This window comes from Ranitomeya variabilis, chromosome 1, assembly GCF_051348905.1.
Source record: "Ranitomeya variabilis isolate aRanVar5 chromosome 1, aRanVar5.hap1, whole genome shotgun sequence".
Lineage (NCBI taxonomy): Eukaryota > Metazoa > Chordata > Amphibia > Anura > Dendrobatidae > Ranitomeya > Ranitomeya variabilis.
This window is the reverse complement of record NC_135232.1, coordinates 902,209,654-902,224,679: the sequence shown is the minus strand read 5'-3', so window position 1 is coordinate 902,224,679 and position 15,026 is coordinate 902,209,654. Positions and strand designations below refer to the sequence as shown.

General features: G+C 42.1%; 1 protein-coding gene across 6 annotated transcripts in view; it reads right to left on the bottom strand.

Annotated features, from left to right (window-relative positions):
* EGF (epidermal growth factor) overlaps nt 1-15,026 on the bottom strand; it is a 236,617-nt gene that overhangs the window by 19,810 nt on the left and 201,781 nt on the right. For all 6 annotated transcript variants that reach the window (XM_077278954.1, XM_077278944.1, XM_077278948.1 and 3 more), the window contains 2 exons: nt 5,350-5,497; nt 4,503-4,664 (listed from right to left, as the gene is read on the bottom strand). In XM_077278954.1, coding sequence (XP_077135069.1) covers nt 4,503-4,664; nt 5,350-5,497 — 310 coding nt within the window. The remainder of the gene's footprint in view (nt 1-4,502; nt 4,665-5,349; nt 5,498-15,026) is intronic.

The following is a 15,026-nucleotide window of genomic DNA, read 5'->3' as shown; positions in this document are numbered from 1 at the left end:
CGAGCTGTCAATCAACCCACTGACAGCTCAGCATGCCCCTGTACCAGATTGGATGGCTGAGCTGTCAATAGCTGTGTCCAAGACATATATATATATATATATATATATATATATATACTGTATATATATATATATTTAAATCTTGGCCTGTAGTTTGAACACGCTAACTGTGAAGTCTACAAAAATGAGTAGCCGGAATTGAAAGCAAATGGATACAGATTCCTACAGAGAACTGGCATATTTTGATTGAATTTCAGCAATATAACATCTTAATAATCCCTCACTTCCTCCATCTGTTCCTGATTTGGCCATCACGTCAGAGTTATCTTAACTATCTTGAGTTGGATGACTGTATTTGCTGCTAAGCGTTTTTACGGAAAACATTACATCTCCATCAGCTGTGCAGACATATTGTATATAGACCTCTGCGTCCTCACTCATTTCAGTATCAGAAAACCTACCCTAGCTGACATGTAGGTTAATTCGATGACATAACAAATGAAACAATGTAGGAAACCATGTGTGGTGCAGAGAGAAAGAGACTTTGTTATATCTGTGCTACTGATCTTCTAGGTGCTTTGTAGCAGAAAGCTGCTTGAGCGACGTGTGCGATGATCATGCTTCTCTGTGGCACTTTTGCTTGGGTATCAAAAGGTGTAATGAATGATCCATGTAGAACTGAAGAAATGATGATTGGTTGACACAAATGCCCAATTGCCCAAAGTGATAGAGGAGCGCTTTCATTTATCATTAATGCATTGCTTCTATTTTTGTGTGCTCTTCATATGATCTTATTCATTTTTTATACACATTATATATTTACTTATGGTTTGCAAATAGGCCAATTTTTTAAGCTGAAAATTTGGCCTGCTTGCAAGAGTTTTCTGCTTTGAACAATTTTGAACACTTGTGTATGTATACAGTATCATTTTTGGGCGTAGCAAAGAGATCAGATACAAAAACTTAAAGGGACTCTGTCACCTGAATTTGGAGGGAACAATTTTCAGTCATATGGGCGGGGTTTTCAGGTGTTTGATTCACCCTTTCCTTACCCGCTGGCTGCATGCTGGCTGCAATATTGGATTGAAGTTCATTCTCTGTCCTCCGTAGTACATGCCTGCACAAGGCAATCTGACTGACTTCAGCCCATATGGCTGAAAATTGTTCCCTCCAAATTCAGGTGACAGAGTCCCTTTAATGCGATCCTGTCACCAAGTTTGGCTGATACAAGTTACTGCCACCACCTTTCAGGGCTGATATACAGAATTCTGTAGATAAGTCCCCAATCCGACCTACAAGAGAAGAAAAATAACTTTTATTATACTCACCTGGGGGTGGTCCGGTCCGATGGGTGTCACAGGTCCTGGTCTGGGGCCTCCTATTCTTGCGATGCCGCCCTCCTGCTTGCTTCATGGGGAAACCCGCTCTTGACCCATCCTGCACAAACAACTACAAACCAGTCTCCAATCTCCCCTTCATCTCTAAACTCTTGGAGCGCCTAGTCTACTCCCGCCTTAGCCGTTACCTCTCCACTCACTCCCTCCTAGACCCTTCACAGTCCGGCTTCCGCCCCCTACATTTGACTGAAACTGCACTCATCAAAGTTACCAATGATCTTCTGACAGCAAAATGTAACGGTGAACACTCTCTGCTCATTCTTCTCAACCTTTCTGCAGCTTTCGACACTGTTGACCACCGTCTCCTACTCTCTAGGCTCCAGTCACTATTCATTAAGGACACTGCTCTCTCCTTGTTCTCTTCCTATCTTTCTGGCCACTCTTTCAGTGTTTTGTTCGCTGGATCCACCTCATCCCCTCTTCCTCTCACTGTTGGGATACCTCAGGGCTCAGTCCTTGGCCCCCTTCTCTTCTCTCGCTACATAGCCCCAATTGGACAGACCAAATCAGCAGATTTGGCTTTCGGTACCATCTCCTGACCTTACCCCCGCTGTACCACAGAACGCCAGTGACTGTCTGTCCGCAGTCTCCAACATCATGTCAGCCCTCTATCTGAAACTCAACCTCTCCAAAACTGAACTTCTTCTGCTCCCGCCATCTACTAACCTCCCTAAATCTGACATTTCCCTCTCCGTGGGTGGCACAATAATAACACCCTGGCAGTAGGTGCGCTGTCTGGGTTTTATGTTTGACATCAATCTCTCTTTAACATCCCGTATACAATCTCTTGCTCACTCTTGCCGCCTACACCTAAAGAACATCTCTAGAATCAGCTCTTTTCTCACCATGGAAACAACAAAAACCCTCACTGTCGCCCTGATCCACTCCCGCCTGGACTACTGTAATGCTCTATTAATTGGCCTCCCCCTTACTTGAGTTTCCCCTCTCCAGTCCATACTTAATGCAGCAGCCAGGGTCATCCATCTGGCTAATCGGTACTGGGACGCGTCCGCTCTTCGCCAATCGTTACATTGGCTGCCTATTTATTGTAGGATCCAATTCAAAGCACTTGTTCTCACCCACAAAGCTCTCCACAGGCAGCACCCCCTTACATCTCCTCCCTCATTTCTGTCTATTAGCCTAATCGACGGCTGCGCTCTGCAAACGACTTTCAACTAACCTCTGCACTAATCCGTACCTTCCACTCCCAACTTCAAGACTTCTCCTGCGTTGCACCAATCCTCTGGAATGCTCACCCCAAGAAATTAGGACTATTCACAATTTGCATAGTTTTAGGCGCTCCCTCAAAACACATTTGTTCAGAGCGGCCTATCACGTTCACTAATCAAAGTCATTTTATGTGGAAGTCTGTGTGTGTAGCCCATTCACTATCCACATCTATCCCTCACTCCCTCAAGATGGCTGGACCATCATTGTAACTACACACCTGTACTTTGTATCTCCCCCACCCCATTGTAGATTGTAAGCTCTCACAAGCAGGGTTGTCTAATTTTGCTTTAATTATTTTATTGTTAACGTTGTTACTTATGACTTGTGTTTTGAAACGGTTAAACTATAAAGCGCTGCAGAATATGTTGGCGCTATACAAATAAAGATTATTATTATTATTATCTCGGCATCGCGCTCCTGCGCAGGTGTACTTATCTGCCGTGTTGAGGGCAGAGCAAAATACTGCAGTGCGCAGGTGCCGGGAAAAGTCAGAGAGGCCCGGCACCTGCGCACTGCTGTACTTTTCTCTGCCCTCAACAGGGCAGAGTACGCCTGAGCAGGAACGCAATGCCAGGGAGCCATGAAGCAAGCAGGAGGGCGGCAATCATAAGAAGATGGGACTAGGACCTGCGCCACACATAGGACCAGACCACCCTGCAGGTGACTATAATAAAAATTATTTTTCTTCTCTTGCAGGTCGGATCGGGGGCTTATCTACAGCATTATAGAATGCTGTATATAAGCCCTGAAAGGTGGTGGCCGTAACACGTATTGGCCAAACCTGGTGACAGGTTCCCTTTAAGCATCTTACTGTTTTGTATTAGCATCTTACTACTGATTGGTTAATAATTCAATCCACTAAGTAGTTGAATATTCATTTCTAGCTAACGTGTTGTGGGCTACATTTCAAGCTTCTAAATAACATAGTGTGGGCATACTGCCATGGGGGGTGTCTCAAACATTGTCTATGTGAGCTGAATATTACATTCTTTCTAAGTGGAAAGGTTCAAGGCCACAAATAAAAACTTGCATAATGTTCCCTCAAAGATATTCTGAAGGACCATGCGTACACAGAAATCTATCTTTTTAGACATACAACATAGAATCATAGAATGTTAGAGTTGGAAGGGCACGCCAGGGTCATCGTGTCCATCCCTCTGCTCAATGCAGTATACCCTAAACCAGAGGTGTCAAACTGCATTCCTCGAGGGCCGCCAACAGGTCATGTTTTCAGGATTTCCTTAGCATTCCACAAGGTGCTGGAATCATTCTGTGCAGGTGATTAAATTATCACCTGTGCAATACAAGGAAATCCTGAAAACATGACCTGTTGGCGGCCCTCGAAGAATGCAGTTTGACACCTCTGCCCTAAACCATCTCAGACAGATGTCTGTCCAGCCTCTGCATGAAGGCTTCCATTGAAGGAGAACTCACTACCTCACGTGGCAGCCTGTTCCACTCATATAGAACTATTGTGTGTCTAGAACACCACACAGAAAAGGGATGCTGGTGCCATTATTCTAAAATGGATGCCACGGTTACACCTTATATGTATCTACAGTGGGTTTACATACTATTCAGCTAAGCAGACGCTAAAAGCACACTAGTGTTATAATATTACTAGGACATTTAATGCTGGCCAATGGTACAACCGATGCACAATATTTCAATGGATTTAACACAGGGTTCACAGAGGGCAGGCATTCCATTCCGACATATAGAACATGGCATTTGGCACTTCGAATGGACTTCACAGCTAATTTAGCTTAGACGGCAGCTTACAGGGGTCTGTTCTGATGACAAGTTTCCTGTAGAATAAGAGTCTTATAAAACATGTAATGTCATACAGCTAGAAGGAATATAAAGTGTAGTCACCTGTAATAGTATACCGCAACAGAAACAAGTCCCAGAACAAGGAGGAGAACAACCAATGACACACTAATGGTGACATTGCGGATCTTGGACTGCGTTGTCTGTCTCTCCCACCACTTCTGGTCATCAGTTTGACATCGTTCTCCAAAATATCCCGCAATACAGCTGAAAGATAGGGTACAAATAATTATATATACATACAGATACCTGTCTGGCATGTCTGTCTGCAGGAAGATATATGTGGATTTTTGCATCTGTCAAACTACAATTGTGTAACATTCATTTTGTTTCAGTTTAGTGTATTGTTTTTAGAATAATGACAATAGATCATCAACAAAGTAATAACATATATTTTTTATATGGGATCTATGTGAAATAATTCCTTGCGAAAAAGAACTAATTAAAATACCATACCCAAATCACTAGACTAGCAGTCTCAGCAAGCCTGGAGTATTTTGCTAAGTAAGCCAACAGTGCTACCTACTGGTCATACTGAGCATTCATAACAATAATTAAAAAAAAAAAGTCCACAAAGTAAAATTTTACAAAATTAAGTGTTAAATTTACAAAAAAAAATTCTAAATAGCTGTAGTGACATAAATGGTTATGCTAAATATATATATAGGCATGCAACAATAAAAAAGAACAGACGGTAACACTGCAAATCGAGGCAGATTTGTCAATCAGGAATCTAATTGGGGGGCACATTGGACTCATGAGTAAAGGATTTACTGATGTCTTGTATTCAATTTTTTTTTTTTTTTTTTTTCAGTTCAGCAATATTTCAATTTTAGGACAAATCATCATCCCCATCAAATATAACCATATACTAGCAATTTGCGTAACTTACACACAGCCATAGTCGTCCAGATCTGGGAAGTATCTGCACGTGCCTTGGAAACAGAAGTGATCATGGGAAGCAGGACATTCCTGTGCGTGACTCTTTCCAGATGTGTCATTTACTGTAATATTAACAGTACTGGTAGTTGCAAATGAATCTGCAAAAATATCCATATACATGTGGGGTTATACAACACAATACAACAATGTTTTTCTGCGCATAGTACAATACTGCTTACTACTTAGCTACATGAAGTCATAACATAGTGATGGGTAAAACTTGCCATTTTTGTTATTGTTTGTGCATCATCATAGCTTGCGGTACTGCTAAGTACTGGGTCGACATTACACTGTTGCATCACATATTTTGTACCTTTTAAAATAAGTTTCTTTCATGTCTTGTGATTAGTTTTTCTTTTTTTTCCCCATAAGTTTATATATAAACCTTATATTATACACTAGATGCCCGCCGCTGTTTGCAACCTGGTGAAATCCACTACTTGTTTTTATCAATTTTTTTCTTGTAATATGACGTAAAAGGATTCTCTGGGAATGCTAAAAAATACATTCTAAATAAATTCTTAAATACCTTTACTTGTCAACTCAACCTTGTTTTGTTTTGGGAGGTAATCAAAACAGTAAATTATAATTACAGCCACCTTGTTACATTGACAGAAACCTGCCCTGAAATATTTAAAATCCCCGCCAATCAGGTGTTGTCTGTGCCTGTAATAACTACACACTTAACGGAGCGGTGTATTTCCGCTCCGCAACTGATCACCATGCAAATAAAAAGAACCAGAAATATTTTTTTATGGGTTTGATGGAGAAAAAGAAAAAACAATTATGCAATTTTTTTACAACCTTAATAGATCAAAATAAATAATCTGTTCACCGCATTGTTTGGGTCTTTATGATTACAGGGATACCAAATATGTATGTGTTATTTGCTGATTAGTGATAACTAGTTTTTTTTAAGTCTATTAAAAATGTCATTATTGTAATTGCTTTTCATTATTTCTTTTAAGCAATTTTCTAGGACAAAAAAAAAATTTGATTTTAACTTTACCTCTAGAATACAGGCATCAAGAATTGTATTGGTAATATAGATGTACAGTAGCTCTATGTACTAGTACAATGTGCCTGTAATGAAGAATACCGGTTACAATCAAGAAGACAATGCAGCCTGTGACTCCTTACTAGAGCTGCAGATTGCCATTCAAAAGGAATTACACTTCAAGAAAAGTGAAGAATGAGTTAATTAAATAAATGCAAGTAAGTTCAGAACCCAGACAGATGCCAGGAGTCAGAGGAGCAGGAACTATTGAGCAATGGATTCCTCAGTAACATAAGCAGTGATCAGGCAAAGAAAGGAGACATTGCAGACACAAAGTGAAAGTCAGGACATAGCCCTAAGCTTGCAGGACAACGGGACATCTGCCCCTAATCAGGACTGTTCACCAGACCCAAAATGGTTGAGGGCTACACCTATACTATGTACTCCTGCTGTCGGTCTATGTCCAGATCACATGACATGCTTAGCATTCAGAAAGACAGGGTAGACAGCAATGTGTGCAGCTTCTTAATTCTTCTGCACCCCTGATATCTCCAGTATTAGATCAGAAAGCGGGGGGGGGCTGTAGGAACGCAGTTAAAACGAAAGCTTCCCATGACTGCGTTGCCAAGGGAACTGGGGGAGCATCGTTTAAAATAAGTCAGTGGCAGTGGGGATTGGTTGAAGGGGATGGAGGAAAGGGGTGGTTCATAGCTTGCAGGGAAAAGTGCGGGTCTGCAGGGAAAAGTGCGGGAAAGGGGGCATTACCTTTTACCTCAGCGAAGAGAGAAGCCCACCCACCCTCCCTTGTTTTGGTTCTTGGCTTGGGTGTTTTGTTTGGGCTTGGGGGGAGGGGGATTTGGGATTTAATAAAATCTTTTTTCCGTAGGGGTTCGAGTTGTATTGTCGTCACAGTGGCTGGTTGGCGGGGGCGGGGTTCTTGGAGTTGGTGTTTTATGGGGCTGATCTGGCTTTGGTTTACGGGCTCTGGACGGGGAGTTTACCTCGGGATCTTTGGGGTTTGTTTGCCCGGAAAACGGGTTACATGGTGCCCTCGAGCTGGTGGTTACGGCTGAGGGTAAAGAAGGTTTTCGTTTTAAAAAGTTGGTTTGGGCTTTTGCCTATTGGGTGCCAGATTTATTAGCTCCAAGAACCCTCCCCTCAAGTTTTTTATACAAATGTATAAATGGTGTTATTTATGTTTGTTTTGTTAATAAAAATGGCCGCTGTGGCCAAATTATCCAAAGAAATAATTGTCTTAATTCAATGGTAAGAAGAATAACTTTGGGGGAATGTGGTCAGGGGTAGGTACTATGCGGCATCTCGAAGGACCAATCTTGGCGATACGCAGTCAAGACCTGGTGACAGCCATTTGAGCAGCCTCTTCTTACCTTCTGGTATTTCCAGTATTCGATCAGACAGACAGGGTGGACAGTAGTGTAAGCGGCCTCCTCTTACCTCAGCACCCCTCGTATCTCCAGCATTAGATCAGACAGGGTGGATAGCAGTGTGAGCAGCCTCTCATTACCTCATCTGCCTACACATAAAGGTAGGAGGTTGAACCTTCCTACTGCACATACTCACAAGCATCTGTCCTATTAACGTATTATGACAGATTTCTGTCAGTGCAAAAAGATGGTGGGCATTTTAATATCCTATAGTGATTATTTATCTACATAAAATAAGTGTGATATGTCCATTAAAGGCAGCCTGTGCAATTTGGACATTGTATAGTGGCAATTTTGGAATAAATTAATCTTTAAAGAGGTATTCCCATCTCCAAGACCCTATCCCAATATGTAGTAGGTGTAAAAATAATAATAATAATAATAATAATAGTATTAGCATATACCTCCAATTAGAAATGTAGTACATCTCTCCTGATTAGCTATGTTGAGTACCCTATATGAAGGAATTGCAGCAGCTTAGGTATCCATGGTTAAGACCACTCATATAATGAGAGTTCATTGCTAGTGGTTGTAAAAATGGATACCTATGCTACTGCACTGCCCTGCACATGGGGTAAGTGACACAGTGAATCAGAAGAACAATGCTACATTTCTAATTAGAGGTAATTGCCAATATTATTATTATTACACCTACAACATACTGGGATAGGATCTTGGAGATGGGAATACCTCTTTAATCTTTTTTTAGTTTTTTTTTAATGTTTGAGTTTTTAGAGATTAATACAATTCAATGACAAGAGCAGGATCCTCATCATCCCTGACAGTATCGAAAAAGGAGAGGATAAAGCAAGCTACACCATAAATAGTGCAAACACATATCTTCTTCTTCCTGAAAATGTGTTAGTATTATGCAGCTCAATATACATAAAACATATATATTTATATATAATTAATACCAATTAGACAGCACTTAGTATACACAAGACACAATCTGAGCTGAAGACAGAACTCTAGACAGAGCAGTGGTTAGACTAAGTGCATGGAATTATTGAGAGGACATAAATAGAGAAAACAAAGCCACAAAGACAGAGAAAATAGTAATATAATCATGGAACAAAAGGAAGACTAATACTACTCTTAACCAGAATAAAATAATAGCTGTGTATTAAATTAAATTATTCCTTTTTAAATGGAAGTCATGTGTAGCCACTAGCCAGACTATGGCAATGCTTGACTAGAGCAGTCTAGAGCAGCTCTCCCTATTGCAGGTTTCTAATAGGTATGGTATTTTCAAATGGTCCAAAGTAACATTCTGGGTCACCAAGGCTACAGGGTCCGGGTGCGATTTCAACACCTGGCATGTAAACGGTTGGGCACCTTTGGTAAAAATTACTCTTTGTCACGCTCATGTACTGACTGGATGGCATAAGCAAGGGGATTGTGGCCCTACTGTGCCACAAACCAGACTACCCTGGAAGGGGCATGACTAAGCAGCTTCCTTGGTGTTCGCTGGAGGCTCTGATGGTGAGGTCAGGCTTGTGCAGCAGGTAGCTGCCAGGTGCCATTCCAGGGTGGAGTCTGGCTGCGGCTGCTGATCCCACTGGGGGACGGAACGCTAGGACAGGAGCAGACAATGGGCTTGACTGGCAGACGGGCACGACTGAGACACTGGCAGGTCAGGCGGACACGGCTGGTACTCTGGCAGGACAGGTACTGACTCGGTATGGACAGGAATACATGCTGGTATATGGAAACAGGTAGGGACCTGTTCAGACTGGAGGGTGTATGGGAACAGGTAGGGTCCTGACCCGCAGGTTGCAGAACAGAAGTAGAGCAGGACTGCAAGGTTGCAGAGCTGAGAGCAGAGCAAAGATGCTGGTTGCAGTGCAGCGAGCTGAACCGCAAGAGGTGGAGCAAAGACCAGGACCACAGGAGGTTGAGCAAAGAGCAGAGCAAAAGGAAGCAGAGCCAAGAGCAGAGCCGAACAAGGCGGAGCCAAGAGCAGAACCGCTGGAGGCGGAGTCATGAGCAGAACCACTGGAGGCGGAGCCAAGAGCAGAACCGCTGGAGGCAGAGCCAAGAGTAGAATGAGTGAAGACAAAGAAACACAGCGGAATAAGAAAGGCCACAGATAGGGATACTAATGGACACAGGTATAGGGCTAGGTTGAGACAGAGTCAGGAACGGGACAAGGCACAGAAGCAAGGACTCAGACCAGGGTACGAAGTCCCACTGGGTGGCAGAAACAAGAGACACAGGTACAGGCCAGAGAATAAAGCCCCACTGGGTGGCTGACACAAGAGACACAGGTACAGGCCAGGGTACAAAGCCCCAATGGGTGGCTGACACAAGAGAAATAGCAAGACAGGACCTGGCACCTCAGCAGCTAGACACTAACTGAGGAAGTAAGTTGCTCAGGCATCCCCCTAGGGGTGGGAATGCTTTAAGTACCTGATGCCTCTTGGCAATTGGCAGGGGACACCTTAGGAAGGTGCACACAGTCACTATAAGAATCAGGAAGTGGCGTGTCTGCCGCTCTAAGCATACAGCCAGGAAGTATGCAGCAAGGAAGGACATGAGGCCCAGAGCGTGGAGCCGGCAGAGGACAGAACTTACAGCATGGCTCGGAGTAGTGAGTAAGTTGGTGTGTAAGGCAGGTGGGGGATGGGATGCCATGCAGTATGGCCGGCAGAGTTGTTACACTCTTATTGTGAACAGTTAAGCAAGTTGAAGAGAAAATGATCTCTAGTAGGCCTAAAGTTAAAGATCACACATTTCCTTGGTATTTTAGGCAAACATACATATAATATACAGTATATATACATATATATATATCAATTTCTCCTGCTGTTGTGCAAATGGAACAGACAACGGGAAAAAATGATAGGCAATTAGCAAGACAATCCCTATAAAGGAGTGGTTCTTCAGATAATGACCACAGACCATTTCTCTGTTCTCATCCTTTTTGGCTGTTGTATTGATCACTTTCGCATTTTGTCATTGCTCTCACCCCTAGAGGTACAGTAGCATGAGGCGGTGTCTACGACCAACAGAAGTTGCTCAGGTATTGCAGCTCATCCAGGATGGCACATCAATGCGAACTGCGGCAACAGGGGTAGCTGTATCTGTCAGCACAGTGTCCAGAGCATGGAGCAGATACCAGGAGACAGGCCAGTACAACAGGAGATGATAGAAGGGGATTTAGGAGGGCAACAAACCAGAAGCAGGACCGCTACCTACTCCTTTTGCAAGGAGGAACAGGAGGAGCAGTGCCAGAGCCCTGCAAAATTACCTCCAGCAGGCCACTGACATCCATGTCTCTGCTTAAACTGTCAGATACAGACTCCATGAGGGTGGTATGAGGGCCTGACAGCCACAAGTGGGTGTTGTGCTTACAGCCCAACACCATGCAGGGCAATTGGCATTTGCCAGAAAACACCAAGATTGGCAGATTTGATATTGGTGCCTTGTGCTCTTCACGGATGAGAGCAGGTTCACACTGAGTACATGTGGCAGACGTGAGTCTGGAGGCACCAAACATTCTGCTGCCTGCCACATTTTCCAGCATGACCGGTTTAGCAGTGGGTAAGTGATGGTGTGGGGAGGCATTTCTTTGGAGGGCTGCAAAGCGTTTTGAAGTTGCCCTTTCTTCAGTTCGAAATGTAAATAAGAAATGGCAGTTAACAGGAACAGTAGAGGTCAAGATAAGGTCTGGAAGACCAAGTAAAATTTCAGTGAGAGATGCTCGAAGGATTGCTAGAGAGGCAAATCAGATCCCCCGCTTGACTGTAAAAGACCTTCAGCAAGATTTAGCAGACTCTGGAGTTGTGGTACATTGTTCTATTGTTCAAATATATCTGCACAAATATGGCTTTCAAGGAAGAGTCATCAAAAGAAAACCTCTCCGGCATCCTCATAATAAAATTCAGTGTCAGAGGTATGTTAAGAACATCTAAAATAGGAAGCTAAAATACAACTGTTTGGTCAAAGGTATGTGTGGAGGAAAAAAAGGGTACAGTATTTCAAGAAAAGAACATCTCGCCACCCATTAAGCATGGGGGCGGATCAATCATGCTTTGGGGTTATGTTGCAGCCAATGACACCGGGAACATTGGATTCAATGAAATTTCAACAAATTCTTTCTGCAAACATAACACCATCTGTAAAAAACCTGAAGTTGAAAAGAGGGTGACTTCTACAAATGGATAATGATCCTAAACACACGTCAAAATCCACAGTAGAATACCTCAAAAGGCGCGAGCTGAAGGTTTTCCGATGGCCCTCACAGTCCCCTGTTCTGAGCATAATTGAAAATATGTGGCTAGATCTCAAAATAGCAGTATATGCAAAACAACCCAGGAGTTTCACAGAACTGGAGGAATTTTCCCAGAAAGAATGGATAAAAGTCACTCAAACAAGAATTGAAAAACCTTTGTCTGGCTGCAAAAAGCGTTTACAAACTATGTTACTTTCAAAAGGGGGTGCTAATAGCTACTAACCATGCAAGGTGCCCAAACTTTTTCATATTCTCATTCTTCTTTTTGGAACTTTTAAAATGTAAAAGATGAAGATGACAATATATTTGTTTTGTCTAAAATACAAAGGCAATGTGTCATCTTTAACTTCAGGCCTTTTAGAGATTATTTAATCTTCAACTTGCTCAACTGTAATTTTGACCAGGAGTGCCCAAACTTTTACATTCCACTGTATGGGCATGTTTCATCTTTATGAGAGAAGTACTTTATTTTGATTTTGGAATAAATCACAATTTTCTCAGATAAAGTCCCTAATAGCTAATTCCCTTTGGCTGGATCAAAGTACCACATGTCTATGTAATTTTTGCAGACAATTCAACCGCAACAAAAAAAAGGTACATATTAAAAAGCCCATTCATTATTGTGTCTTTAGGATCTATCTGTAAAAATAACAGATAGGTACCACTCGTACTAAAAAAAATGATGTGTCAAGCTGTTTTTAGACTTTGTAATTTCACACTAATCACTAACATAATCTAATCCCTGAATGGACTTTCTGCACATCTCTGTTGATGTCTTTATACTGGTCGGTCTGGTGACAGTTCCACTTTAAATTCCCCAGTATGTGATTACCCAGATGGAAACTAAGTGGAATATGACGAGTGCAGTAAGAGACATGTGAAAAGCTGATTAAATATGTAACAATACTTTGGCTCCAGAGTAAGATTTCTTTGGTTAACCAACATCTCTATCTGCACTTAGTGTTCCTCAGCGTCAGGGTTATCTGTAACATCTCCGCTATTCAGTTAGCTGAAGTTCCTGGAAACACACCATTGTAGGGACAGGTGTGATTCTCTAGTGTGTTTGTGCCCTGAACTGCTGCGTATATTCACTGATAGCTTTACAACAGTATCTAAGATGGCAGCAGATAAAAAATCTCACGAGGTGGATGTATGGCATAATAAGCAGAGCAATTGTACAAGAGGCATTATCGTCTCTCCTAACCTGTCTGATTTAGCAATATTGTCGTTTGCCTAGGAAATCATCTGGAGCATTTTTTCTTTGTGTTGCTCCTCTGTTTCTCCTATTGAAAATGTATGAATACATAAATAACTGGACTTTACCATTCTGCTTGTCAATAGTTTGTGCCTTCCAATCTAAAACTGCCAGTCCTGAATGGACAATATTGTGAGGGTTTAACAACACACTGCATTTAAGGGATCAAACGAGCATAAAACATGGCTGAGAGTTATCCAGTGTTTTATCAGATAGTACTTGGCCCAATGTTATTCTGTGGGGCTCTGCTGATCAGCGCTTAATTTTATTATCCGATAATAATCAGATCACTTGCAACCATACGAGTCTATGGGTGGGAGTGAAACATCGGACTGCATTTGGATGTCATTCGAGTGCAGTCTGATTACCACAGACTGAGACAATGTAGAAGATGGAGAAATTAAATTCTCCATTTTCTCCACACTTGTGTTGTGATTTTCTCATGCAAAAGAATCGTTTCACACTAAGGTGACACTCAGACTGTGATAGAGTTTGATCTGACTGACATTAACATAATCGGCCTGAATCTATCACATGAGAGAATTTACAACCGTGTGACCCCCTGGCTTAAAGGACATAATGGAAATCTAAGTTATCGATTTATTTATTCATTTCCAGGAGTGATAACAGAGGTACTGAAGAATGCTGAGTTCTAAGTAAAGATCCTGCATAATTGTCATTCAGGGAGGAATACAATAATATACAGACATGTCATATGAACTGACAATTTATTTTCAAGTAAAGATTAAAATGTTTTTTAAATTTGCTGATTCAATTCCTGAAAATACCTGATGAAAGAAAATACCCTCGTTAGTGTTTTATAGACACCAGTATACGTATAGTCGTATTGTTTTTTTACAGAAAAAGACACTTCTGGAAAATTCCTGCAATGTTTTTCCTGAAGCGTCTTTTCGGATGTCTCTTCCAAGTGAAGACACCATAAGAATGTACAGGTGATGTCTTTTAACCTCTTCACATCTTTGAAGGTTAAAAGAAGCTCAGTTGGATGGAACATATGCACTGCAAGTCGTTTTTACATTGCAGAGCATAAGTTCATTATACAGTGTGTCCGTAAAGTCATGGTGCACTTTTGACCAGTCACAGGATCTATTTATAGCTTACATTTTGGCGCCCTTTCTCTGGCCCAATCATATCAGACCTGTTCATGAGGAGAGATAACAAGAACCAATCAAACAACACAAACTCATTTAAGCTGTTGTTGAGCCTCCAGTCAGATTAACCCCTGATAAACTGAACTCTGATTAATACACCGCCAGGTCTGTGACATCATGCAACCACAAGATTATGCCAGCTGTGTGGTTTTCCATGCCAGTTGAGATGTGGACGGTACGGAGGAAAGTTCAGTGTGTTCTGTGGCTAAATTCGAATCCATGACCAAAGTGCTACGTGCCACCACATAGGAATAGGGATAAGCAGTTGAAGGAAACCGGCAGTTTGGTGGAGAAACACCATGATAGGCCCATTTTTTTCTGGAGCGGTCTGTGACGGCAAACACGTATCTTGAGAAGTTGGAATTGTATGCAGTGCCACAATTTCCAGAAGGTGTAATCTTTCAACAGGACAGCACTCCTCCACACTACACCACCATTGTTTGTGAGTTTCTGGATAGAACATTCCCCCAGCGGTGGATAGGAAGGGGTTCTGTCAAGCCATAGCCACCACGATCCCTGGA